The sequence below is a fragment of the Ornithorhynchus anatinus genome, chromosome 1 (assembly GCF_004115215.2).
Source record: "Ornithorhynchus anatinus isolate Pmale09 chromosome 1, mOrnAna1.pri.v4, whole genome shotgun sequence".
NCBI lineage: Eukaryota > Metazoa > Chordata > Mammalia > Monotremata > Ornithorhynchidae > Ornithorhynchus > Ornithorhynchus anatinus.
The window spans coordinates 164,498,937-164,526,302 of record NC_041728.1 but is presented as its reverse complement, the minus strand read 5'-3'; the positions used below and the strand labels follow the sequence as shown (position 1 = coordinate 164,526,302).

The following is a 27,366-nucleotide window of genomic DNA, read 5'->3' as shown; positions in this document are numbered from 1 at the left end:
TTTCCGGGAACATTGTAACAGTTTATTTTAATATTTTGTACAGCTAGTATTGGTCTCCTGCAATAAGTTAGAACAAGTCAGAAGTGAAGATTCTTCACTCCCTGGCCACCCCCCCCCCCCCCCCCCCCCCCCCAACTCCGCTCGAAAGGAATCGCAAATTGGGACACTGGAAATACCAATAAGTCGGCAATGGTCGAATTATCATCGGTTATAAAGTTTTTTTTTGGGGGGGGGGAGGGGGGAGAGGGTTAGAGATCACTTTTCATGATATTGAGCCAATGCCTGATTGTAAGTTCGCTGTGCAGCAACTTGGTCTCACAGTCCGCCAACTCCTACGAAACTCTGGGGTCAACGAAGGTTATCGGAAGACGGTCATCGGAAATCCGACTTCTCCGCAAAACCTCCGGGGGAAACACCTGGGGATCGACCGACCGACCGACCGGACTTAAATGCGCAAGTGGCGAGCGCCGAGGAAATCCGCCGTTTCGCGCGGGGGGCCGGGAACCTCCTTCAACCCGACGGCGGCACTCCGCTCCGCTCCTGCCTCAGCTCAGAGGCCCGAAAGATCCGTTCTTCCGTAGCAGCGACGTCCGCGCGCGACCCACACGGGCCGACCCGCTTCATTCGGATGGTCTCGACCCCGAAGAGTCGGTTCTCTCTCTCTCTTCGCCGGGAGGTAAGGGTGGACCCCCCCCCCCCCCCGCCCCCCGCCAGCTATCCCTTTCGAGTAACGGACCGAACGTTCGACAAATGAATACGTAAACCCCCTTCTCGCGGCGGCAAGGTGTCGGACCTCTGTCCTGCGGCCTCCTCCCCTTCCTCCTCGGCGCGTCAAGTGGGATTTCGAATCCGATCGGCCCGGCCCGCTGCCCTGCGCGCCGTCTCTCCTGGCTCCGTCGGACCCCCTCCCGCCCACCCGCACTCAGCCGCCACAGACACACGCGCGCGCGCGCGCGCGAGCCCCCGCCCGCCCCGCAGCAACCGAGATTCTACTTCGAGAGAGCCCCGTCACAAGTCCCGCGCGTGACCGCGCGCGGTGGGCTTCCTCGCGCGGAAGAGCGGCGCTGCCTTCCGCGTCAAGGGTGAGTCGGGCCTCCCCGCTGGGTGGCTTCGGGCGAGTCCCCCGACGACTCTGGGCCTCGGGTCCCTCATCTGGGGAAAAAAAAAACCCAACGGGGAATTCGACGCCCGACTCCCCTCCCCTTAGACTCTGAGCCCCGGGTGGGACGGGGGACTTGGGTCCGACCTGATCCCGTCCTCTGGCCACCTCGGCGCCTACAAAGCGGTGCTCGGCTTTAACTCCCGACCTCACCGTCATCGTCGTCGGGAAGCTCCGTCGGTCGGCTCCCGGCACCCTCCCGGACCTCGGGCTGGGTCTGACCGATGACAGTCCCGATGGTGACCGCGGCATCCGTCGAGCACCTGTCGCGCACCGGGGCGGACACGGGCGAACGGGGGCGGCCGCCGGCCGCCGTGGGGCTCGCGGTCATCCCCGTTTTCCAGATGAGGAAACCGAGGCCCGGGGCAGCCGAGCGACCCGTCCGGGGCCGGGGTCGGAACCCGGGTCCTTCGGACTCCCCGGCCGGCGCTCTGGCCACCGGGCCGCGGGACAGACCCTCCGGCCTCGCGGGAGAGCCCCGCCGGGACGGAGCTCTCGGCCCCGGGGGGGGGGGGGACACGAGACCACCTTTCCCGTCCCGAGAGAGGTGGGTCGTCTTCGGGGGGGGGACGGGGCGGGGGGGACGACGGGACGACGACACACCCTCCGCGACTAGGGCCGGGAACTCTCGTCGCCACGCCGCGTCACTCCACCGACGGGGAAAACCTCGCCGGGGTGGATCGATCGGTCAGTCGGCGGTATCTGGGGAGCGCTCACCGCGTGCGGAGAGGACTGTCCCGGGCCCCGGGGAGAGAACCACGGGGACGCCGTCGGCCGACGCGCTCCCTGCCCTTAAGGGGCTCACGGCCCGGGGCCGATCCCCCGGAGAGGCGGGCGGCCCGGCCCGTCCTACGGAAGCAGGACCGCGGCAGGTCCGGACGCTACGCGCCTGGCGGGCGGGGCCCGGCCCCGCCGGATCACGCTCTCCGGGGCGCGCGGCCCGGCCCGGCGGCGCCCGACGGGCACGGCTGACCGGCGGGGACGCGCCCGTCGGCCGAAGGAGCGACGCGGCCGACCGCTCGGGCGGCTCGCTTCCGGAATCCGGACCGCTTCGCCGGCGTCCCGACCCGTGAGGGCGAACGGCGCCTTCCTGTGCCGCGAGGCGACGTTTGTTGTTGTTTTTTTCTTCCTCGGGGGGCGAAGAGGTAGGGCCGGACATCACATCAACGTGCGTTGGTAGTGTCGAGCGGCGGTTATCGAAAAATACTAATTCCGTAACAGAAAATAGCTTGCCTCTCCTCATTCCTCCGAGGAAAGGGAATCTGCAGTGACGAGTTTTAGGCTGATCTCCTCGCGATCGTCTCGGATAGAAAAACGGCCCGCCAGCTACGGGAACCTTCGGTGGGTACAAAACGATCCGATTTAGCACCTCTCTCTCTCTCTCTCTCTCTCTCCCCGTAAAACCTCCCGAGACGGCTTTTCGGGAACCCAGCGGCTCTCCCCGGAGACGGCTCCGACGCGTGCCCCTTCGTCCTCCTTTCCGTCGGCCGGGTTTCGGGTCTCTCCCCGACGGCTCCCCTGCACGGACCGTCTCCGCACGGCTGGTGAAACGCAGCCGGGGGGGAGCCGCCCGCCCGCCCCCCCCTCGCCGGCCTCGAGGGGCGAGCGCGGCCCGGGCCCGACCGCGCCGCGAATGAAAAACACGCCAGGGAAACCCGACCGGCTCTCGTTCTCCTCCGCGGGGAGGGCGGGGGGGGGAGGAGGGGAAGAGACGGGCAGCCGGGGAACGGGGTCCCCCCTCCTCCGCCGCCGGGCCGCGGCCGGGCGGCAGACCGCTTCCCTCGCCCGCCTCGCCGGCTGCCGCCCCGAGGATTCCCGCGGCCCGACGGGGACGGCGCGCCCCGGTCCGCCGTCGCCCGAGGGGCCGGCGTCTCCCGCTCTCCGCACGCGGAGTCCTCCTCGGCCGTCCGTCTTCCGCCCCGACCCCCCGGCGGGGCCGCCGTCATCCGTCCAGAGGCTTCCCCAGGTAGACCAGAGTCACCTCCGTGTTGCCGTAGACCGCCGACACGGCCGGGTACAGGCAGGCCTCGGGCAGGCCGCGGAAGGCCACCCCCAGGAACTCGTAGCCTCGCTCGAAAGCTAAAGTCTTGTCTTCCATGTCCAGGATGACGCGGATCCTCTCCCCGATCTGCAAAAGCGCACACGACCACACGGAGTCAGAAGGGGGATCGCCGAGGCCGCGGAGAAAGACGAGGCGGGACGGCCCCGGGGCCCGGGGCGGCCGTCCCGAGCGCGGGGGCGGATCCCGGCACATCGGGCCGGACGGGGTCCCCGTCCCCGTCCGTCCCCCCCCCCGCCCCGCCCCGCCCCGCCCCGCGGGGCTCGCCGTCCCCGTCTCCCGGATGGGGGAACCGAGGCCCGGGGAAGCCGAGCGACTCGCCCGGGGTCGCGCGGCCGGGCCGAGATCGGAACCCGCGGCCGGCTGACGCCCGGGCCCGGGGAGGCGACGCGGCGTGGTGGGAAGAGGCCGGGCTCGGGAGCGAGGGGTCGCGGGTTGCGATCCCGGCTCGGCCGCTTGTCGGCCGTGGGACTTCGGGCGAGTCGCTTCCCGTCTCCGCGCCCCAGTCCCCTCCTCGGCCAAACGGGGGCGAAGACCGCGAGCCCCGCGCGGGGCGCCCCGACGACCTTCTCTCTACGCCGGCGCTGAGGAGAGCGCTTCGCGCGGAGTGAGCGCCTGACAGACCGTCGCGTGCCGCGCTGCCTCTCGCAGAAACCCGCCGGGCGAGCCGGGGGCCCGGCGGGAAACTCGGAGGAAGACGGATCGGCTCCGGCCGTCGGGTGGGGGCGGGGGGGGGACGGACCCGCGACCCGTCAGAGATCCGGACCTCATTTGCTCCGAAATAAATCGAGAGGGTCTCCGTCGGAGTCACCCTTCCTCGGAGCGGGGGGCGGGATCCGGAAGAGCCGCTGCCGAGCTGAAGGGAACGGCCGGGGAGTTTCTCCCCCGCCCTTTCTTCCGCGCTCCCTCCCTCCCTCTCTCTCTCTCTCTCTCTCTCACACCGAGACAGGAGAGACGGAGAGACGGAGACGCCCTTTCCGCGGTCCGTTCCCGGGCCGCGCTCCCATCCCGGGAAGCAGCACGGTCCGGGCGAGGGAGGGGAGGGGAGCAGAAGACCCGGGTTCCAATCCCGGCCCCGACCCCTGCCGGCTGCGGGCCCTCGGCCTGGTCACCGAACGTCTCCGGGCCTCGGTCCCGCGTCCGTAAAACGGGGGTTCGGTGGGCGGGCGCCCTCCTACGATAACGTTAAGCGCCTCCTACGCGCAGGGCACCGTCCTAAGCGCCGGGGGAGATCCGGGGTCATCGGGCCGTCCCACGTGAGGCTCACGGTCTTCATCCCCGTTTTACAGATGAGGTGACCGAGGCCCGGGGAGGTTAAGTGACTCGCCCAGGGTCACGCGGCCGACAAGCGCTGGAGCCGGGATTCGAACCCACGAGCCGTGACTCCCCGGCCCGGGCTCTTTCCACCGAGCCACGCTGCTTCCCTTCGAGCGTGCGCCCCGTACGGGACCGGGACCGACCGGATGAGAACAACAACACCACCAACGGAGAAGCGGCGCGGCGCGGCGGGAGGAGCCCGGGCTGGGGAGTCAGAGGCCACGGGTTCAAATCCCAGCCCCGCCGCTCGGCAGCTGTGTGACTCTGGGCGGGTCGCTTCCCCCCTCTGGGCCTCGGCGGCCTCATCTGTAAAACGGGCATCGACAACGACGACGACGGCGGTATCTGTTGAGCGCTTACCACGTGCAGAGCACCTTAGGGTTCTAAGCGCTGGGGCAGATACGGGGCGAGCGGGTCGTCCCACGTGAGGCTCGCCGTCTTCATCCCCGTTTCGCAGATGAGGGGACCGAGGCGCGGAGAGGTTAAGCGACCCGCCCACGGTCACGCGGCTGACGGGCGGCGGAGCCGGGATCCGAACCCACGACCTCCGACTCCCAAGCCCGGGCCCTTCTCATCGAGCCAGGCCGCGTCGCGACCGCGAGCCCCCCGGGGGACAACCCGATCCCCTCCTATCTCCCCCGGCGCTCGGAACCGTGCTCGGCACATAGTAAGCGCCTAACGAGTACCGTCGTCGACATCATCATCAATCAAGCGCCACGCGCCAGCGCTAAGCTGGACACCGGGGTGGTCAGACGCAAATCGGGTCGCCTGTCCCGCGTGGGGCCCGCCGTCCCGATCCCCATTTTACAGATGAGGCGGCCGAGGCACGGAGCCGGGAGGCCACTGGCCCGAGGCCACGCCGCAGGCCGGCGGCGACGTCGGGATCGGAACCCACGGCCTTCCGACTCCCGGGCCCGCGCCCCGGCCGCTCCGGGCTCCGCGCACGGCGAGCGCTCAATGAGCGCGGCCCGGTGGAACCGACGAATCTACCCCGGCACCCGGTTCGTAGCGGGAAAAGCCGCGGTCGTTACCCGGGTTCTCATCCCGGCTCCGCCGCCCGCCGGCTGGGTGACCCCGTCTGTACGGCGGGGATCGGGGCCGGGAGCTCCGCGCGGGACAGGGACCGGGGTCCCGCCCGATCGGCTGTGATCCGCCCCAGGGCTCGCTCGGTACGGCGGCCGGCACGTGGCGAGCCCTCGGCGAATATCATCGAATCAGAAAATCACCTCACGCGGGACGGGGACCGGGAGCGACCCGACGGGCGGCCGGCCGGCCCGGCGCCCGGCCCGGCGCCCGGGACGGAACGCTTGACGAGTACCCCGCTTATCGAGCGGAGCGGCGCGGCGCGGCTCGGCGGGAGGGGCCCGGGCTTGGGAGTCGGAGGTCGTGGGTTCCAATGCCGGCTCCGCCGCCCGTCCGCCGCGTGACCCCGGGCGGGTCACTTCGCCGGGCTCCAGGTCCCCCGTCCGGAAAGTGGGAACTGAGACCGCGAGGCCCGCGGGGGACGACCCGATCCCCCCCCGCGTCTACCCCGGCGCTTAGGACGGGGCTCGGCACCCAGTGGGCGCTTACCGATTACCAACGTCGCTACCATCGTTCGGAGCGCCCGGCCCACGGCGAGCGCTTAACAGACGCCACCGTCGTCACCGTTTCGGCGGAGTCCGGGCGCACGGCTTCATTTCCACCGGATCTGAGCGCCGTACCGAGTGCCCGCCCTGTGCCGTGCACGGGCACTCGTACCGAGTACCGAGTATTCGAGTACCGTGCGGGACGCCCGGGAAGCGCAGCCAGGCGACGGACGGACACGCTCCCTACCCGACGACGGGCTCACGGTACTGCACCGTTTTGGGTCTCGTCTATTTAAATGCGCTCGAGGAGGAGAAATGACCGACGCCGCGCCGGCTGCCGCACCGGCGTAGGTAGGGCCCGGACGCCCGACCCCGAAGACGGGCCGCGGTGCGGGATCCGCGCAGACGAGCGGCGCCGTTCCCGGACCGCGCCGCGACCCGGCCCCCGTCGGCGCCGGAGAGGGGATTTGGCCCAACCGTGCGGTGATGAGAATCCTTGAATCGGGAAGGTGCGCTTCGCTTTTCCTTTCTCCAGATCTCGTCCACACCGGTCGTCCCGGGGCGGGCAGGCAGCGCGGCCCGGCGGCAGAGGACCCGCGTTCAAGTCCCGCCCCCGCCGCTCGTCTTCGGGGCGACCTCGCGCGAGCCGCTTAGCTCCTGCGGGCCTCGGTCCCCTCCCCCGTAAAGCGGAGTGAGATCCTACGCGCCCTACTTGGGCCGCGAGCTCCGGGCGGGGCGGGGACCCGCGTCCGACCTAGACGGGCCGGCGCTCCGTACGCCGCCCGGCCCCAACGGCGAGCACTTAAACGTCCCCGCCGTCGTCGCCGCGCCGGGCCGGTGGTTCCCCGGCTGCCCCGTTTATTTTGCTCACGGGGCGCACGTGGCCTCGGGCCCATTCGCCCGCTCCCGTTTTCACGAGACCGTTCGTCCCCTCGATTACCGTTCATCGCCGTCGCTCCCGGCCGGCCGTCTCCCCCGATGGGACCGCGGGCCCGTCGGAGGGCGGGGACCGTCTCTTTCCCATACCGACCTGTCCGTTCCGAGCGCTCGGTAGGGTGCTCTGCGCGTAGCGAGCGCTCGAGGGACGCGACCGAATGACCGGATGAGCGACGGAAACCTTGAACGAAGGCGCTCCGCTACCTCGGGCCCTTAACCGTGTCCCTTTCGTGGCGTAGGATTTCTGGGCCTCCCCCCTCCTCCTCTACCCGCGGCAAATGACGGTCGGATCCCGGCTCCCTTCCCGTCACCCGGCTCGCTCGCCGCCCTCCACGCCCCGGTGCCGGCGTCCGGCGTCCGGGACGCCGGGGGGGACGCCCGGGGCGCCGCGGGCTCCCTCGCGGAAGCCGGATCCGAGCGACCACCGGTCCCCCGGAGCGACGCGCGGCTCGGAGATCACCTCGTCCGCTCGGTCCCATTTAACGAGCGCTCGCTACGTGCGGGGCACTGGGCCGGGCGCTCGGGGCGGACGGCTCGGCAGCGGAGAGAGACCGTCCCCGCCCCGCGACGGGCTCGCGGCCCAAATGGCCGATCGTGACGACGGCGTCCGTTCCTGAACCGACGACGAGCAGCCCGGCACCGGCTGGGCGCTCGCTACGCGCCGAGCAGCGTTCCGAGAGCCGGGGAGGATTCGAGGGGACCGCGCCGTCCCGCGTCGTCCCCGCGGGCCTCGTCCCCGTTTTCCGGACGAGGGGACCGAGGCCCAGGGAGGCGAAGAGGCTCGCCCCGCGTCGCGCCGCCGCCAAGCGGCTGAGCCGGGATCGGGACCCGCGCCCTCCGACGCCCCAGCCCGGCCTCTTCCCGCCGCCTCTCAGACGTCGAAGACGAAAGCGGCCCCCGCGGGCCGGAATGTTTCCGGAAAAATCCTCGAAACCCTCGGGATACCGGAGAGGCTTCGGGAGAATAAACGGATACGACCATTTTTGCTCGACAGAAGCCCCGTTCGGGCAGGAACGGGCCGCGCGGCGGATGGGCGACGTAACGTCAGAGCGGATCTGACAGAGGGCGAGGCGGCGTGAGCGGGCGGCCGGGGCCCGGGCCGCGGGTTCCCATCCCGGCGCCGCCGCTCGTCTCCCGCGGGACCCCGGCGAAGTCGATTCCCTCCTCTGGGCCTCGGTTACCGCCTCTGTAAAATGGGGGTGGAGACCGTGAGCCCCACGAGAGACGCGGGCCGGGGCCGGCCGGGTTAGCTCGCGTCCGCGGCGGCGACTGGCGCGTACTAAGCGCTCCGCGGGGGCCGCTTTTTTAAAAGACGAAGCTTGCGGGGGTGTCTCGCGCACGGGGCCGGAGAGAGCCCGGCACCCCGAGGCACCCCAGGTCATCGGGCGCCCCGGGTGCGACTCCTCGTGCCGTCTCGCCGTCTGCCTCCCCCGCCCGGGCCGGGAGCCCGTCGCCGGGCAGGGACGGTCTCAGGGGGGCGGCGGGGCTCGGCGGGAAGAGCCCGGGCCTGGGAGTCCGAGATCGTGGGTTCGAATCCCCGCTCCGCCGCCCGCGTGAGCGAGTCGCTTCTCTGGGCCTCGGCGACCTCATCTGGAAAACGGGGACTGAGACCCTGAGCCCCACGCGGGACCACCCCATTCCCCCGGATCTCCGCCAGCGCCACCATCGTCGTCATCATCATCTGTTGCCGAACTGGGCGCTCCGCGCGCCGTTAAGCGCTCGGCAGACGCGTCCGAATGAACGAACGGACGCTCCCTCTGAAACGACGGAATCTGGACTCCGCGAAGGAACGGGATCATCCTCTCCGGGGCTCTGAAACCGCGGATCGGTCCCATCGCCTGTAAAACGGGGACGAGGGCAACGAGGGAGGCCGGGGGGAGGCCGGACCCACCGGGGGGGGGGGGGGGGGGAGGGGATCAGAGGTCACCCGGCCCAGGGTCACACCACGGGAAGGCGGCGGAGCGGGGATCGGGACCCGGATCCTCCGGCGCCCGGCCCCGGGCTCTTTCCACCGGGTCTCGCCGCCTCCCGGCGTTCCCTCCCCGCGACCCCGGAGCCCGGGGACGTCTGCCGGTCGGAGGGGGGGCGGTCAGAAAAACCACATCGCGCTCGGATCCGTGACCTCTGGGCGCCAGACGCCCGCCCCCGCGCCGGCCCCGCGGCAAGAGCCCCGGCTTGGGAGGCGGGGGTCGCGGGGGCGGATCCCGGCCCCGCCGCCCGTCGGCCGCGCGACCCCGGGCACGGCGCCTCGCTCCTCGGCGACCTGATCCGGAAAACGGGGGCCGAGACGAGCGAGCCCCCCGCGGGACGACCCCGTCGCCTCGGATCTCCCCCGGCGGCCCGGACGGCGTCTGGCGCGCGGTCGGCCCCCGGCGGATGCCGTCGTCGTCGCTCACGGACCTATCTCGCGGATCGCGGAATGTAAGCGATTCCTCTATCTGAACGTCCGTCTCCCCGGCTAGACCGCCGGCTCCCGCGGACGGGGAGCCCCTCCACCGACTCGGCCGCGCCGGTCGCTCCCGCGCGGTGGGCGGGTCGCTCCTCCGGGCCTCGGCGGTGACGTGGGGGGGGGGAAGACCGCGAGCCTCACGTGGGGCGACCCCGGATCCCCCCCCCCCGGCGCTCGGGACGGTGCCCGGCACGTGGTAAGCGCTTAACAGATCCCGACATCACGACTGTAGTCTCCCGAGCGCTCGGTACAGTTCGCGGCACGCGGTGGGCGCTCAATAAATGCGACCGGATGCACCGGCTCGTCCCCGACGGGCTCCGGCGTCGGGGCGACGGCTCCCCCGGCCCCGGGGCCCGGCCCGGAATCCGTTCATCCGGTAGCATTTGATAATAAGGATGGTAACGTCGGTGTTTATTAAGCGCTTACTACGTGCAGACCGCCGGGCGCCGGGGTAGACCCAAGGGAATCGGGTCGTCCCACGCGGGGCTCACGGTCTTCATCCCCATTTTACCGACGAGGGAACTTAGAGAAGCGGCCTGGCTCGGTGGAAAGAGCCCGGGCTTCGGGGTCAGAGGTCATGAGTTCGAATCCCGGCTCCGCCACCCGGCGGCTGCGTGACCGGGGGGCGGGTCGCCTCGCCTCTCTGGGCCTCGGTTCCCTCGCCTGTAAAAGGGGGATGAGGACCGCGAGCCCCACGTGGGACGACCCGATCCCCCCGTGTCTCCCCCGGCGCTCAGAGCGGCGCTCCGCACGTAGTAAGCGCTCAACGAATACCGACATCATCATCATCCTCCTCAACTGGGGCCCAGAGAGGTTGCGACCCGCCCACGGTCACACGGCCGACCGGCGGCGGGGCCGGGATTCCAACCCACGACCGGCGACTCCCAAGCCCGGGCTCCGTCCACTGAGCCTCGCGGCTTATCTGACGAGCGCTTACTACGTGCGGAGCGCCGTCCCGAGCGCCGGGAATCCCGGCCCGGCGGGGGCGGACCGGGGGGTGGGGGGCAGATGGCCCGGGGAGGAGGGGGCGGGCGGCGCAGGGAGCGGGGCAGATGGCCCGGGGAGGCGGTGAACCGCCGCCGCTCGCTCCCTCCTCCTCTCCTCCCCCCTCCCGGCTCTCCCCCTCCGCCCTCCTCCCGCCGGAGGCCGGCTCGCGCCCTCCGCTCGGGCCGGGTCCCCTTCCTCCCGGTCCCGCTCCCCGACCCGAGGGCGTCGCGAGGCCGTGGGCTCCGATCCCGGCCCCGCCGCCCGGCAGCCGGGCGACCGCGGGCCGGTCGCTTCGCTTCTCCGGGCCCCGGTTCCCTCATCCCGGCACGCGGCGCGGCTCAGCGGAGAGAGCCCGGGCTCGGGGGTCGGAGGCCGGGGGTTCCGATCCCGCCTCCGCCGCCCGTCTGCCGGGCGACCCTCTTCGCTCCCCCGCGCCTCATTTACCTCATCTGCAAGACGAGGACTACGACCGCGAGCCCCACGGGGGCCGAGCCGACGACCCTGTAACCGCCCCGGCGCTCGGGACGGCGCTCCGCGCGTAGGAGGCGCTTGACAAATACCCCGCTCTCCCCCCCCCCCCCCCCGGGCCCCGGCGACCTCATCCGTAAAATGGGGACCGAGACCGCGAACGCCTCGTGGGACGGGGCCCGCGTCCGGCCCGATTCGCTCTCCCCGGCGCCCGGCGAGCGCCGAACCGATGCCGGCGCCGGCGTCACGGGCCCGATTCGCGCCCCGTCGTCTTCCTCGGGGGGTCCGCCTCCCGCCGTTCTGAGCCCCCCCCGGTGCCCGGCGCGGCGCCCCGGGGTGCTCGGGCGAGCGCTCGGCGGAGACGACCGAACGAGGCCGTTCGCTCCGGGGCGGGGACCACGCTTGGCCGGGGCCGGCCCCCCCGAGAGATACCGTCAATTCAGCAGCGCGCTTCCCGAGTGCCCCCTCCGTGCCGGGCGCCGGGGCCGGCTCGCCCCGTCGTTTCCGACCCACGGCGGCGCGACGGACGCTTCTCTCCCTCGACGGCCCGCTCTCCGTCGCCGCGCCGGGTTCCTCCCCCCGGCCTTTATTCGTTTATCATTTTATTTCTCCGGAGGAAAAAGGGCACCTCTCGAACGCGTCCCGCGCGTCCGGCCCCGTCCCGAGCGCCGGGAGAGACGCGGCCGGATCGGGTCGGGAATCGTCTCCGCCCCGCACGGGCCTCGCCATCTAAGCAGGAGGGAGACCGGGTACCGAAACCCCATTTTTCGGCGCGGCTCAGCGGAAGGAGCCCGGGCCCGGGGTCCGGGGGTTCGAATCCCGCCTCGGCCACTCGTCGGCCGCGTGACCGTGGGCGCGCGGCTTCACTTCTCCGGGCCTCGGTTCCCCGGTCTGTAAAACGGGCAGGAAGACCGTGAGCCCCGGGCGGGACGACCCGGTGACCCCGTATCTCCCCCGGCGCTGGGGACGGCGCCGCGCACACAGTGAGCGCTTACCAAACACCAGCGTCGTCATTAGTGTCTTTCAAGGCGGGGAGGCCCTTAGAGAGAGGGCGGAGGGCAGGGCGGACGGACGCCGTCCCCGCCCTCCGGGCGCCCCCGGTCTAACGGCGCTGCGTGACGACGGCGTTCGTGAAGCGCTTACTACGTGCCGGGCACCGTCCTGAGCGCCGGGGGGGGTACGGGGCGATCGGGTTGTCCCACGTGGGGCCCCCGGCCTTCATCCCCGTCTGACAGACGGGGGTCACGGAGGCCCGGGGAAGTGAGGCGACTCGCCCACGGTCACCCGGCTGACGGGTGGCGGAGCCGGGATCCGAACCCACGGCCTCCGACTCCCAGGCCCGGGCCCCTTCCGCCGCGCCGCGCCGCTTCCAGTCCACGGTCTGGCGCGGAACCCAAGTGGGAGTCCCCTCTCGCCTCCTAGTCCCGCCCCGCCGACGGGGCAGGGAAGCAGCGGGGCTCCGGCGGAAAGGGCCCGGGCTCGGGAGTCGGGGGTCGGGGGTTCCGACCCCGGCTCCGCCGGCCCGTCGGCTGTGCGACACCGGGCAAGCCGCTTCACTTCTCTGGGCCTCGGCGACCCCGATCCTAAACCGGGGCGGAAGACCGCGAGCCCCACGGGATCGCCTCGCGTCGACCCCGGCGCTCCGAACGGCGCGCGGCGGGGGCTTAACCGACCCCACCCCTCTCGTCATCCCCGCTCCGCCCCTCGGCAGCTGTGCGGCTGCGGGCGGGTCGCCTGGCTTCTCTGGGCCTCGGGTCCCCCCGTCCGGAAAACGGGGACGAAGACCGAGCCTCACGAGGGACGGCCCGATGACCCCGTCTCCCCCCCAGCGCTCAGAACGGTGCTCTGCGCGCGGTAAGCGCCTCACGGATACCCGCGTTGTTGTTATTGCTACGGAGAGCCGCCCGGCCTGCCCGTCGCCCCGGCCGGCCCCCTTCCCCTCTGCGCCATTTTCCCCACGGCCATCGTTAAATTCTCTTCCCCTCTTCGGATCCCTACTTGAAGCTCACCTCCTCCGAGAGGCCTTCCCAGACCGAGCTCCCCCCCCGCTCCCCCTGCTCCCTCCACCCGCCCCCTTCACCTCTCCGCAGCCGAACCCTCTCCCCCCCGCCCTCGGCCCCGTGCCCGTCCGCTCGACCGCACGGATCTTCGTCGCCCTGTTTATTTCGTCTGACGGGCCGTCCGTCGCCCCGGTTCCGTTCAGCTGCCGTCGTCTCTACGAGACGTCCTTCCCCTCGGCCCCGTCCGTCGCCGCCGTCCCCCGTCCGTCCGCCTCCCCCGATCGGACCGCGAGCCCGTCGGAGGGCGGGGACCGTCTCTACCCGTCGCCGACCCGTCCGTGCCGAGCGCCCGGTCCGGCGCCCTGCACGCCGTGAGCGCTCGGTAGGTACCGTCGGACGAACGACGCGGCGGGTCCCGTCCTCGGCGCGGGGGGGAGATCCGAGGGCGGCCGCGTCCCCCGGCCCCGTCGGACGGGCGGCGGGTCGGACCCCGGATCCCCCCCGCCCCCCCCCCGCCCCCCCCCGGGCCCCCGGGCCCCGCTGCCGCTCCCCGGGCCGGGTGGGTCGATCGCCGCGGAGCGGAGGCGGCCCGGCGGCCCGGCCGCGCTCCCTCTCACCTGGTATTTGGGCGCGTTGTTGCACTGGGGGAAACTGCCGTTGACTTCTCCATTGTGGAGCAGGTTATTGTCCACCAGGTTCCAGCCCCAGCTCTGGTCGTCGCTGCCCAGCAGGGCCACGTAGCCCTGGCACTGCATGGGCGCCTTCTTGGTGGCGATGCCGACGACGGCCACGGTGCCCAGCGGGCCCTCCCACCACACCTCCCAGGCGTGGCGGCCCTCGCTGAAACCGATCTTGGTCCTCGCCCCGTCCGTGCTCTGGGCGATGGGATTGCGGTGCAGCGTGAAGCCGTTCTTCTTGATGTAGACGTTCCGGGAGCAGTCGTCGGTGCTGAAGGCGTGCCGGAAGGCCCGCACCTGAAATCGAGCCGCCCGTCAGTCCGCCCGCCCGGGGGCGGGGACCGGCCCGCGACCGGGGCGGCCGCCCGACCGACGCGGCCCCCACCCGCGACGGGGCGGGGAGGCGGGCGGGGACCGGAGTCGCCGCGCCCGTTCTCCCGTTGCGTCGGACTCGCCCGAGCGCTCGGCGGAGGGGGCCCGGGCTCGGGGGCCGGGGGTCACGGGTTCGACTCCCGGCTCCGCCGCCCGCGCTCGCTTCCCTGGGCCTCGGTGACCTCATCTGGGAAGCGGGGATCGACCGCGGGCCTCCCGCTCCGGGTCGGCGCTCCGCACGTAGCAGGCGCTCCGACGCCGACACCGTTACCGTCACGGTCCCCCGCCCGCGGCGAGCCCCCGGTAAACACGACCGACTCGGTGAGCGACGGCTACGGACGTCGGGGCCGGGGCGAAATCCGGGGGGGGGGGTAACCGCAGAACGATACGGCACACGGCGTCCCCCGCCCACGACGGGCTGACGCTCCGGCGGGGGAGAAGGACACGGACCCCGACGCCTTCCGGACACGGACGTCACGAGGTTGGCATCCGTCGGGCGCTCGCTGCGCGCGGAGCGCCCTTCCAAGCGCTGGGGGAGATGCGGGGTCGTCGGGTCGTCCCACGCGAGGCTCACGGCCGATCCCCATTTTCCAGACGAGGGAACTGAGGCGCCGGGAAGCGATCCGCCCACGGGGGACGAGGGGCGGGCCCGGGATTCGAGCCCACGACCCCCGACCCCCAAGCCCGGGCTCTCTCCACCGAGCCACGCCGCCTCTCCGCGAGGGCCGTGGGGGGCTGGTGAGTGAAGGGGGCGAGTCAGGGCGACGCGGGGGGGGGGGGGAGGGGGGGAAGAGAAGGAGGAGAGGGCTCAGTCGGGGGAGGCCTCTTGGAGGAGACGCGTCTTCGGTTTGGGCCGGGGATCGGGGGACAGCGGGCGGGAAGAGGGAAGGGGGTCGAGGGAGGGACGCGGGCGAGAGCGGGCGGGCCGGCGGACACGCGGGGTGGGGGGGGTGGGGGGTCGGGAGGGTCTCCGCCCCCGGGCCTCCGCTTCGCTTCCCCGAGCCCCGTTCCCTCACGCGCCCGACGGGGATTCGATACCCGCCCCCCCGCCCCCCGGTTAGACCCGCCGCCCCCGGGCGGGCCGGGGACCGCGTCTCCGACCCGGTTCTCCCGCGTCCCCCCCGGCGCGGCGCCGGGCGGCCGGCCTGACGCGGAGGAGGCGCTTAACAAATGCCACGGTCGTCGTTGCGGGCTCCCTTCGCACCCCGCAGTTTCACGGACCGGCCCCCGCTCTACGCGGGGCCGGCGATCGCCGTCGAAATGAGCCGTGTCGGGGACGTGACTGAGACCGCGAGGCGGGCGGCTCCCGGACCGATACGGAGAGTCACCGGGCGCGTTGACGGTCGTCGTCGTCCCCCGGGGGGGCGCCTCTGAATCCTTTTATAGATCCGTCCCCTATCCGGGGTGGGAATCGTTTCCGGATCGCCTCTGGCCGGACACCTTAGCCGCTCCGCGGGCAGAGACGGAGTAAAAACGCCAGCGCTGACGAGGGACGACGACCTAAGGAGCCCGTCGCGGCGCCGCCGGCCTTCGCCGCGGCGGCCCCGGCCCGGGGGAGATCCCCCCGTCCGAGCCAGAACCGGAGCCGGCCTAAACGGTTCCGAGGGTTACGGGATCGCGGTCCGCCGCTCTCCCGCCGCCGGGAACCCTCCCCCTCCTTCCCCGTCCGGCCCCCGAGGGACCGCCGGACTCCCCCCGGTTCTCCAGATCGCTCGGGGGGGGTGGCTCGCAGAGGGAGGTCCGTGGACCGCCGCCAGCCCGGCACGGCCGACTCCGGCCCTCGTTTCCGGGCCCGACCTCCGGCGTCCGAGCTAGCGACGGGGTTGGCCCCGGGGGTCTACGTTAGGGAAGAGAAAAAGCCCTCTCTGTGATCCTCACGCCGCCCTTTCGTAACAATAACAACAACAACAACGCCGGCACCCGTCGAGCGCTTACTACGTGCGGAGCAGCGTTCTAAGCGCCGGGGGAGATCCGGGGTCGTCGGGTCGTCCCGCGGGAGGCTCGGAGTTAATCCCCGTTTTCCAGATGAGGTCGCTGAGGCCCGGAGAGGCGCGGCGACTCGCCCGCGGTCGCCCAGCTGACAAGCGGCCGAGTTGGGACCGGGACCCGCGACCTCCGACTCCCGAGGCCGGGCTCTCGCCGCCGAGCCAACGGATACCCAGTATTATCATTAGGATCGCCTAAGCGCCGTGGGGCCGGGAGGGGGGATGAATGGAGGGAGCGAGTCAGGGGGAGGCAGAAGGGGGGGGGGGGGGAAAGGAGGGCGCGGTCGGGGAAGGCCTCCGGGGGGAGGGAGGCTCCGAAGGCGGGGGGGGTCACCGCGCGTGGCGGATCCGAGGAGGGACGGCGTTCCGGGCCGGGGACGAGGCGGCGGGACGGAGGAGGCGGAGGGTTGAGCGAGAAGGACGGCGGTAACGGCCCCGTCGGCATCCGTTGAGCGCTTCCCGCGTGCCGAGCGCCGTTCCCGGCGCCGGGGGAGGATACGGGGTCGTCGGGTCGTCCCGCGGGAGGCTCACGGTCGCCGTCCCCGTTTTCCGGACGAGGGAGCCGAGGCACCCAGAAGCGAGGCGACCCGCCCACGGTCCCCGAGCTGCCGAGCGGCGGGGCCGGAATCCGAACCCATGACCTCTGACTGCCGAGGCCGGGCTCTCTCCGCCGAGCCGCGCCGCTTCTCCGAGCGGGGGCGCCGGCCGGGTCGGGTCGGGACGGTAGCCGCGGGAGGGGTGACGGCCGCTTCCCGCAAGCCTGTCGATTTCGTTGAGCGGGTTCGGGGCAGGGGTTCGCTAAGTCCGGAGCGAGAAAGAAAAGGGAACGCGGGCCCGGGGGCGAGAGCCCCCGGGGGCCGGGAATCGCCAGGTCCCGGGTTCTCGTCCCGGCCGCGTGACCCGGGGCAGGTCGCTCCGCTTCTCTGCGTCTCGGCTTACCTCGCCCGCAGGACGGTCACGGCCGGGAGCCCCGGGTGGGGCACGGGCCGCGTCCGACCTGATCATCCGGTTCTCGAACAACAATAACCGTTCGTTCATCCGGTAGTATCTACCGAGCGCTCACTACGCGCGGGGCACCGGACCGAGCGCTCGGAACGGACCGATCGGCGACCGGCAGAGACGGTCCCCGCCCGGTGACGGGCTCACGGTCCAATCGGATGCCCGTTTACTCGTTTCGGCGTCCGGCTCCCCCCGCCCTCGACCGTGAGCCCGCCGTGGGCGGGGATTCTCTCTCTCTCTATCGCTGCACTGTGCTTTCCGAGCGCTGCGCACGCAGCGAGCGCTCGGTGAACACGAACGTACCGGCTCATTCCGTCGTACCCTCCCGGGCGCCCGGCACGGCGCTCCGCGCCCAGTTAGCGCTCGCGTTGACGGCCCTACCCCGGGGCTTACCGTAGCGCCTGGCGCACAGTAAGTGCTTGGCCAATACCATACAAGAACCAACCGCAAAAACGGGCATCGCTTCAGTGTACTCCTCGCCCGGCCGCTTCAGGGTGACGGCGCCGAACGGGAAGACGGAGAGATCTGCACGTCTTCGATCATCCCGGCGTTTCCTCGGGAGTCCGAGTCACCGGGGTCTTCCTCCGAACGAGCCCGACGGGTTCCCGCGCTGGCCCGCTGAAACTCCAGAGGATCTGGCGGTGAACCAGGAGGAGTTTCCTTCTTTTTTAAAGAAGGAAGGAAGGAGGTCGCGCGCTCCGACGTTCCGACCCGCTCGAGTGGCTTTCGGGTCCATCCATCGCCGCGGCTGGAGGACAGAAACCCTTAAACGCTCCTTCCGTTCTTTCCGAAGACCCGCGCAACCCATCGTAGGATTCTTCTCCCAGATCTGAACCTATTCCATCACAGCCGGCCTCGTACACGCCGGCGGCTTAGCGCGCGCCGAGCACCGGCGGCCGAAACGCGACGACGAGGCCTCCGGCGTCTCCGCGCGTTTGACGGCCTCCAAAGGCGGGAGAGCGTCTGGGCCCGGGAGTCGAGGGCCCCGGGTTCTGATCCCGGCTCCGCCACCTCGGTGCCGCGTGACGTCGGGCGAGCCGCCCGACTCCTCTGCGCCTCAGGTCCCCCGTCTGCGAAACGGGGACTCAGAAAAACCCACGAAAAACCCGTTCCTCCTCCTACTTTGACCGAAAGCCCGACGGGGGACCCGATCCCCCGTAAGCTCGCCGCGGGCGGAGAACGCGTCCGCCAACTCCGTCGTATTCTTCTCTCCCGCTCTCCCAGGCACTCGGAGGGGCGTCCTGCGCGCCGCAGGCGTTCGGTGAACACGATCGATCGACCCCAGCGCCCCGTAAGGTGCCCGGCACGCACGAGGCGCTCAACCAAGACCGCGACTGTCGTCACGGGGCTTGGGAGTCAGGGGTCGTGGGTTCTAATCCCGGATCCGCCGCTCGTCAGCTGTGTGACCGTGGGCGGGTCCCTTCACTTCTCCGGGCCTCGGTTCCCTCATCCGTAAAGATGGGGATTCAAAAACGTGAGCCCCACGCGGGACGACCCGACGACCCCGCGTCTCCCCCGGCGCTCGGGACGGTGCCCGGCACGTAGTAAGCGCTTAACGGATGCCGTCGTCGTCGTCGTCGTCGTCCGGGCGGTTAATGGTGATAGCAAAATCTCACCTCGGCGCAACCGTGAGGTACACCCACCGCAGGGACGACAGAAACGAAAACGAAAGCACCCGTCGGAGGTTTTCCTTCTAGCCTCGCCCTCGGCCGAGCCTTCTGCAGCTTATTCACGTTACCATCTGTAATCCTACTTATCTGCGTCGATGTCTGCCTCCCGCCCCCTTTCCCACGGAACCGTGAGCTCGCCGTGGGCGGGGGATGTGTCCGTCTACTGTCGTGTCGTTCTTTCCCAAGCGCTTCCCGTGCTGGGCACACGGTAAGCGCTCGATGGACGGAATGAATTTAATACGATTGAATGCACCGCTCCTCCTCCCCGCCCCGAATCCTTCCTTCTGCTCTAACCCCCTACCCGCTCCACAGCACTTGTGTGTGTGTATGTATATATATATATATTATATTTTTTTGCATATATATACACAAAATATATATTTTATATATATTAAATATATATAGTATACAATACATACAGTTATATATACGTTATATATATTATATGTGTGCGTCTATATATATGCGCGCGTGTGTGTGTATACATCCATATATATGGACACGCATACAATATATATATTATACGTGTGTGTCTCTATATATGCGTGTGTGTGTGTGTATATGTATCCATATATGTATAGACACACAATATATCCATATACACACACACACACATATTTATTACTCTATTTTATTAATGACGCGTATACGTCTCCGATCCTATTTATCTATTTTGACGCTACTTCATCCTATGCTGTTTTATCACCTGCCTCCGGCCTTCTGGACTGCGAGCCCGTCGTTGGGTAGGGACCGTCTCTACGTGCTGCCGAATTGTACTTTCCAAGCGCTCGGTATGCAGCAGGCACCCAGGAAACGCTCGATATATACGACCGAACGAAGACGACCGGACGGATGACCGTCTCCCCCCGTAGACCGTCGGCTCGTCGAGGGCGGGGGACGTGTCTTTCGGAAGGCCGTACTCCCCCGAGCGCCCGGAGCGGCGCTCTGCACACGGTAGGCGCTCGATAAATACGACCGGACGGATACGGCCGGAGGAAAGACCGTCTCCCCCTCCGGGCCGTCGGCTCGTCGAGGGCGGGGGACGTGCCTGCTATACCGAGACACCGTATTCGCCCGAGCGTCCGGTACGGTGCCCCGCGCCCGGTAAGCGCTCCGTAAGGCAGGACGGGAGGTCCTCCGGCATTTTTTCCCGTGGCCCGCGAGAAGGCGTCCTCTCCGACGCCCCCGGCCCCGTGGGCCTCCGCCGAGACGGGGTCGGTCCCTCTCGACCGGAGGCGCCCCGAGGGCAGGGCCCGGGTCTGTTCGCTGTTCTCTCGCCCTCGTTCCGTCCTGACCGTCGAGCGCCTCCCGAGCGCGGAGCCCCGCACTAAGCGCTCGGGCGACGATAACCGGCGACGATCTCCGCCCGCGACCCGCCGGCGGCCCGGAGGAAGCGGCGCGGCTCAGTGGAGAGAGCCCGGGCCCGGGAGTCGGGGGTCACGGGTTCCAGCCCCGGCTCTGCCGCGCGTCAGCTGTGCGACCGTGGGCGAGTCGCTTCGCTTCTGTCTCGGTTACCTCATCTGGAAAACGGGGACGAAGACCGCGAGCCTCGCGGGGGACGACCTGACGGTCCCGTATCTCCCCCCGGCGCTCAGAACGGTGCTCCGCACGCAGCGAGCGCTTAACGGACACCGACGTCATCGCAGAGGGACCGAGACCGACCGAGACCGCTTAATGGAGGTCCACGGGGCCGGCGGCGTTTGAGGCGGAGCCCGCTCGGGCGAGCCCTCCCCCTCGTCGGTATCGGCCCGAGCTCGCGGTAGTAACCGGGATACTCGTCGAGCGCCGTCTACGGGACGGGCACCGGGGCGGACACGGGCGTGTCGCACGCGGTGAGCGCCCCGTAAATACGATCGACCGCCCGAACGCTCAGTCCTGCGCCCTGCACACGGCGAGCGCTCGACAAATACAATCGAAGGCTCGACCCGGCGCACGAGAAGCGCTCGCCGGATGCCGCCGACTGACCGTCCGAGGTCCCCCACGTCGCCGACGGGTCGCGGCCGGCGAGGGAAACGACTCCTCCGGGGGGAGACGGCCGGGGCGGCGATCGGTCCCGGGCGGCCGGCACCGGCCGCACGGCACCTGGGGCCGTAGAGCCGCTTCCCAGCCCTCTCCAATTTATCTGATAAGCGCGGTGTCCGGCGAGCGCTCACCACGCGCCGGGCGCCGCGGGGGACGCGAGCCAGTCGAGTCGGACCCGGTCCCCGCCGCCCGCGGGGCTCACGGGCTCCATCCCCGTTTGGCAGAAGAGGTGACCGAGGCCCAGAGAAGTGAAGCGACCCGCCCCCGGTCCCAGGGCAGACAAGGGGCGGAGGCGGGATCAGGACCCACGATCTCCAGACTCCCGGGCCCGGGCTCCGCCCGCTAGGCCGTGCCGCTGCCTATTCGCCCCAGAGTCCGACCCGAAAAAGACCGCGAGTCGCCGACCCGCTCCGTCGTACCGGACCCCCCCGGGCGCTCGGGACGGCGCTCCGCACGCGGTCGGCGCTCCCGACGTACCGCTCGGCGCCGTCCGCCTCCTCGGCTCCGGCCGCGGGGCACGGCCGGCGGAAGCCTCGACGCCGGGCCCGCTCCGTCCCCTTCCGGTTCGCCCTGGCCCGCCGTGATCCCGCCCTCTCCTCCGCCCGGCAGGACGTCCGAGACGGCGCGGGGCGACGACTCGCCCGAGGAGCTCGGAGGGGAACGGGAGGAGGGAGACGGGGCGGGAGAAAGGAGGAGCCGTGGGGGCGAGAGGGGGGGGTTTTGGGGGACCGTCCGAAAGCGGGGGGGGGGGGGGGGTAAGGGGAGGCGCCACCGGAGAGCAAACGCGACCGTCGCCCTCAACGACGCCCTCGCCACCCGTTCCGGACGTTCAACTCCCTCCTCGGGCTCCGCCGCCTGCCCGGCCCCCGCCCCCCCGTGAGCCGGCCACCTACTCCGTTGAGAAAAATCGACCCCATCGGGCGTGAGCTCCCTAAAATCTCCCCCTTCGGTCCCTCCCCTTTCCCGCTCCCCCTCCCGCCCTCCCGTCCCTCCCGGCGGCATCTCGAGAGGGGATCGCCCGCCTCCTCTCAAAAGCCACCCCCCTCCGCCCGCGCCGCCGACCCCGTTCCTCCGCGCCTTCGGGGACGGAGGCCGCGGAGGGGCGGCGCGGCTCGGTGGCGAGAGCCCGGGCTCGGGGGTCCGGGGTCACGGGTTCGGATCCCGGCTCCGCCACCCGTCCGCCGCGTGACCGCGGGCCGGCCGCCTCACCGCCCCGGGCCTCGGCCCCCTCACCCGGAAGATGGGGATGAAGACCGTGAGCCCCACGTGGGACGACCCGATTCCCCCGCGTCCGCCCCGGCGCTCGGCGCGTAGCGGGCGCTCGGCGGACGCCAACGTCATCACCTCGGCGGGACCGTCCCTACCCGTTACCCACCCGTCCCTTCCGGTCGCTCGGTCCGGCCCTCCGCACGCGGCGAGCGCTCGATAAATACCGTCGGACGCGCGAATGAGTGAACTCTCGCCCCCCGCCCCCCCCCCCCGCTGCTCTCAAACATACCCGTGTCGCCCCCGTCCCGAGAAAGACCCCCCCCCCCCCCCTTCGACCCCACGGCTCCTTCCCTTCCCCGCCGCCCCTCTCCCGAGTCCCCGAGCGAGTCGTCCGCACCCGCGATCTCCGATTCCTCACCGCCAGTTCTCTCCCGGGCCCGCTCCGGCCCGGCTCCCGTCCCCTTCGGCCCCCCCCCCCCCCCCCGGGAACCGCCCTCCCGAAGGTCGCCCGTGACCTCCTCCTTGCCGACCCCCACGGCCCCCGCTCCGTCCCGATCCTCCTCGGCCTCTCGGCCGCCTTGGACGCCGCGGACCGCCCCGCGCTCCTCCGGACGTCATCCGGCCTCGGCTTCGCCGACCCCGTCCTCTCCCGGTTCTCGTCGCCGCCCGCCCATTCCGGGTCTCCTTCGCGGGCCCCTCCTCCGCCTGCCCCCCCCGCCCCCCCCAACCGCGGGGGTCCCTCGAGGTTCGGTTCCGGGTCCCCTTCCGTTCTCCATCTCGTCCCGCTCCGTCGGGGCAGTCCCTCGCTCCCGCGGCCTCGCCTACCGCCTCTACGAGGACGGCCCCAAATCCACACGTCCGGCCTCCATCTCCCTCTCCCTCGCTTCACCTCGCGCTCGACGTGTCCGAATCGCAACCCCTCAGCTTCCCACGCCGACCCTCTCCTCCCCGCGACGTTCGCTCGTCCGTTCGCCCGGGACGTTCCCGTCGCTGTGGACGGCGCCACCGCCCCTCCCGTCTCACGAGGCCGTCGCCCCGGCACCGTCCTCTTCTCCCTCGTTCCTGTTCGATCCCGGATCCCGCCACGTCACCGAAACCCGCCCCCCCCCCTCCGTCTCCACCGTCGCCGCGTCGATACGACCGCCCGTCCACATCCCGCCGGGATCACGGCCTCGACGGGAAGGGGGCCGAGATGGGAGCGGCCCCCGCGGAGGGTCGGGGGCCGGGGGACGACACAAGACGCGAGGCCGAGAGACGCCAGCCCGGACGCTGTCTCCCCCGCACCTCCCGGGAAGCCAAGAGCCGAGGGATCTCGCCTAACCAGAAGGCCCCTCGGCGGGTCCGGACAGAGGGGAGAGAGGAAGGGGACGGACCGCGACGTGCCGGTGGCACCCGGGGAAGAGAGTCAACTGGCATTTTAACCCGAGAGAGCCGCCCGAGCCCCCTTTCCCGCTCGCCCTCGCCCTCGCCCTCGCCGGGGAGAGACGGCAGGCATCCGGGGCGCCGCCCGGCCGCCCTCTCGCGACCCGTCGGTCGGCCCGACCGGTCCCAAGCGAGACGGCTGAAGGTAAACCTCGAGAACCTCCCCCAAAATAACAACGCGGGTGGCCGCCGAGCGCTTACTAGGTGCCGAGCGCCGTTCTAAGCGCTTGGGGCGGAGCCGGGATTCGAACCCACGACCCCCGCCTCCCAAGCCCGGGCTCTTGGCACTCAGCCGCGCCGCTTCCCTATGCACATTTCGGTCACCCGTCCGTTCGGCGGTATTTATCGAGGGCTGCCCGGGCGCGGGGCGCCGGGCTGAGCGCTCGGGGAGCACGTCTCGCTCACTGGTCCGACGGTACTCGCCGGGCGCTTCCCCAGGCCGAACGCCGACGGCGGCCGCGTCTGAGGGCCCGTCTCGCCTCTCGGAACGGGAGGGGGAGTAAAACGCACGGGAGACCGCGAACGACGTACCGCCCCGGCCCCGGCGGCCGGGACGAGGGCGGAAGAGGAGGAGGAGGAGGAATCCGTCCGGGCGAAACCACTTCCGGGTCGCCTCTCCCGAACCCGATCCTCTCTCCGCTCCACGCCCGACACAACACTCTAACCACGACACCTCCGACGGCCGGGTCTCCGGGATAAACAGGGGCTCTTCGGCCGCCGCCGGAGCACGTCATGCCAGACCGGGCGACTCTGCGGGGAGTCTCCGGAGCGGTGCTCCGCGCACAGCGGGCGCTTCGCGGATACCGCGATTCGTTCTGCTTTCATTTACCTTCCAACCGAGGCCGACCCGGCGTATCCGCCGCGGACCTCCGGCGCCGGGACGTTCCCGTCCCCAGGGGCGGGGCGGGGCGGGGCGGGGCGGCCCGGCGGACAGAGCCCGGGCCCGAGAGCCACGGGACCCGGATTCTAGTCCCGCTCGGCCACGGACCGGCCCGGGCGAGCCGCTTCCCCTCTCCCGGCCTCAGCCGCCCCGCCCGTCAGACGGGGACGAAGACCGCGGCGGCGGGCGGGGATCGGGTCCCACCCGGTCAGCTCACGCGGTAACGTCGGTATCCGTCAGGCGCCCACTAGGTGCCGGGCGCCGAGCCGCCCCGGTGCCCGGAGCGTAGCGAGCGCTCGACGGATCCCGTAAGAGAATCAAGGACCGGCGAGAAGAGGGGATATTCCGGGTGAAACGTCACGGGACGGAGAGACGCCGCCCGCGGCACAACGTAGCGGGCGCGTGCATCCCCTCCGCTTCCGCTCGGCGCCTTGGCCTTGCGGACGGGGATCCGGTTCGGGGGCTTTCTATCTCGGACCACCGTCTGCCCCCGTCCGACGGTATTTACCGAGCGCTTCCCGAGCGCCGTTCCGGGCGCCGGCGCGGAGACGGAGCAGTCGGGCGGTCCCACGTGGGGCTCACGGTCTCGATCCCCGTTTTCACCGAGGAGGGAGCCGAGGCGCGGGGAAGCGGCCCGCCCGAGGCCGCCCGGCGGAGTCGGGATCGGGACCCACGTCCTCCGGCTCCCGGGCCCGGGCGGGCTCCCCCCCCCCCGCCCCCCGGAGCCGCGCCGCTTCGGCCGGATCCCAGGGTTCGCCGGCCGGCCCGGCCGGGCCTCGCTCCCGGTTTGCGCCCGTCCCCGTCCCCGTCCCCCCCGGGTCAGACCGCGAGCCCGGCGTCGGGCCGGGCCGGCCCCTCTCCGTCGCCGAGCCGTCCGTCCCGAGCGGTCGGGACGGCGCTCTGCGCCCGGCGAGCGCTCGCTCGACACTACCCAGTGAACGCTCTGCCCACACTCGGCGCCCGATGGACCGAATCGATCGGCCCCGGAGACTCCGGGGCCCTCCTACCGTCCGGCACGCGGCCGGCCACTCGGAACGGGAGGGAGACTCTGTGCCCGGGGGCGGGGGGGGGGAGGCGGTGGAGAGAGAATCGATAACGGGAGGGTCTTCGGGTTCGGTCGTCCGCTCGGCGGCACCTACCGAGCGCGCCCGCCACGCGCAGGGCACCGGCCCGAGCGCTGGGAACGGACGGATCGGCCACGGGGAGGGCCGGTCCCCGCCCTCCGACGGGCTCGCGGTCCCATCGGGGGAGACGGGCGGACGAGGACGGCGGCGACGGACGGAATCGAGGGGACGGACGCCGCCGGGGAGGGGCCCCGAGCGACGGCGTCCGCTCCAACGCGAGAGAGGTCGATTCGGCCCGTCGCACCTCTTGAGCGCTCACCGTCCGTCCGTCCCGCGGGATCTATCGAGGGCCCGGCCCGGGCGCTCGGACCGAGACCGTCCCCGCCCGACGCCGGGCCCGCGGTCCGACCGGGGATGCCGCCGGCCCCCGTCGGGCGCCCACGACGGGCACGGCGCCGGTCGGAGCGCCGGGGCTAGAGCCGGGGGGTCTTCATCCCCGTTTGACGGACCAGGGGGCCGAGGCCCAGGGGAGCGGCTCGCCCACGGCGGGGCGGCGGGGCCGGGACCCGAACCCGCGACCTCCGGGGTCAGGGCTCGGACGGGACGGAAGCTCCCCCCCGGGCGGGCGCCGAGGCCGGACGCCCTCGGCGGGCGGAGCTCTGCGCTCGGCGGGGGGGGGCGGGGGGTCGGCGCTCTTTGGCGGGCGCTCCCTGCGCGCGGGGCGCCGTACCGAGCGCTTGGGAAAGGGCGGCGCGACGACGTCCCGGGCCCACGGCGAGCTCACGGTCCAGAAGGGGAAGCGGCGCGGCGCGGCGGCGAGGGCCCGGGCTTGGGAGTCGGGGGTCGCGGGTTCGACCGTGGGCCCGTCGCCTCGCTTCTCCGCGCCTCGGTTCCCTCGCCCGGAAGACGGGGACGAAGGCCGCGGGCCTCCCGTGGGACCCCGCGAGGACCCCGCGTCTCCCCCGGCGCGGGGGACGGTGCCCCGCACGGAGGGAGCGCCCGACGGATACCCACGTCGTCATCGGGCGTGGGAACTCAGTGCCGGCAGGGGACGTGCCCGGCGTCGCGCTGGACCCTCCCGAGCGCCCAGAGCGGTGCTCTGCACCCGGCGGGAGCTCAATACAGAGGACCGGTCGTTCGGCCGCACGCTGGGGGGGGAGGGAACGTGGAATTCAGCGGGCACTAGGCGGGGGAGGTCGGCGGGGGGGGGTGGGGAGGACGCTCCCGGCGGCGTACTGGACTCTCCCGAGCGCTCAGAGCGGTGCTCTGCACCCGGTAGGAGCTCAATACAGAGGACCGGTCGGTCGGCCGCACGCTGGGGGGGGAGGGGACGCGGATCTGAGCAGGCATTAGGCAGGGGAGCTCGGTGCGCCGGGGGGGGATGCTCCCGGCGACGTACTGGACCCTCCCGAGCGCTCAGAGCGGTGCTCTGCACCCGGCGGGAGCTCAATACAGAGGACCGGTCGGTCGGCCGCACGCTGGCGGGGGAGGGAACATAGAATTTAGCAGGCACTAGGCAGGGGAGGTCGGCGGGGGGGGTGGGGAGGACGCGCCCGGCGGCGTGCTGGACTCTCCCGAGCGCTCAGAGCGGTGCTCGGCACCCGGCGGGAGCTCAATACAGAGGACCGGTCGGTCGGCCGCCCGCTGGGGGGGGAGGGGACGCGGAGCTCGGCACGCCCCGGGCAGGGGAGGTGGGCGCGGGGGTGGGGGAGGGCAGGGCAGGGCAGGGGCGGGCGGCCGAGCTTAGCGCTGCGCGGAAGGCGGGCGCGGCCCCCCGACCTTGGCCTTGTAGCTGGGCAGGTTGCAGAGGATGTCGGTGCGCAGGGCGTCGTCGGCGAGGCTGCGGGCGCAGAGGCTCCGCCACACCTCGCTGTTCTCGTCGCCGTGCAGGCAGCGGTACCACTGCTTGCACACCAGCGCGCAGCTCCGCAGCTCCGACAGCTCCAGGTAGGAGAACACCAGCTCCAGCACGCGGCCCGGCAGCCGCACGCCGGGGCCCGGGGCCGGGACCGGGGCCGGGGCCGAGGCGGCCGTCGCGGGGGTGGCGGGTCCCGCGGCGGGGGCCGCCGCCGCCGCCATCGCCGCCGCCCCCCCCCGCCCCGGAAGTGACGTCAGCCCCGGCC

General features: G+C 71.6%; 1 protein-coding gene across 1 annotated transcript; it reads right to left on the bottom strand.

The window, feature by feature from the left end:
* Nucleotides 1-27,322, bottom strand: FBXO45 (F-box protein 45). Its single transcript, XM_029062938.1, has 4 exons — nt 27,023-27,322; nt 13,561-13,917; nt 3,141-3,287; nt 1-2,495 (listed from the first exon to the last, which is right to left on the bottom strand). Exons 1-4 carry the CDS (start codon nt 27,320-27,322, stop codon nt 1,848-1,850), a joined length of 1,452 nt encoding a protein of 483 aa, XP_028918771.1. The 3' UTR covers nt 1-1,847.
* Nucleotides 27,323-27,366: the final 44 nt, after the last annotated feature.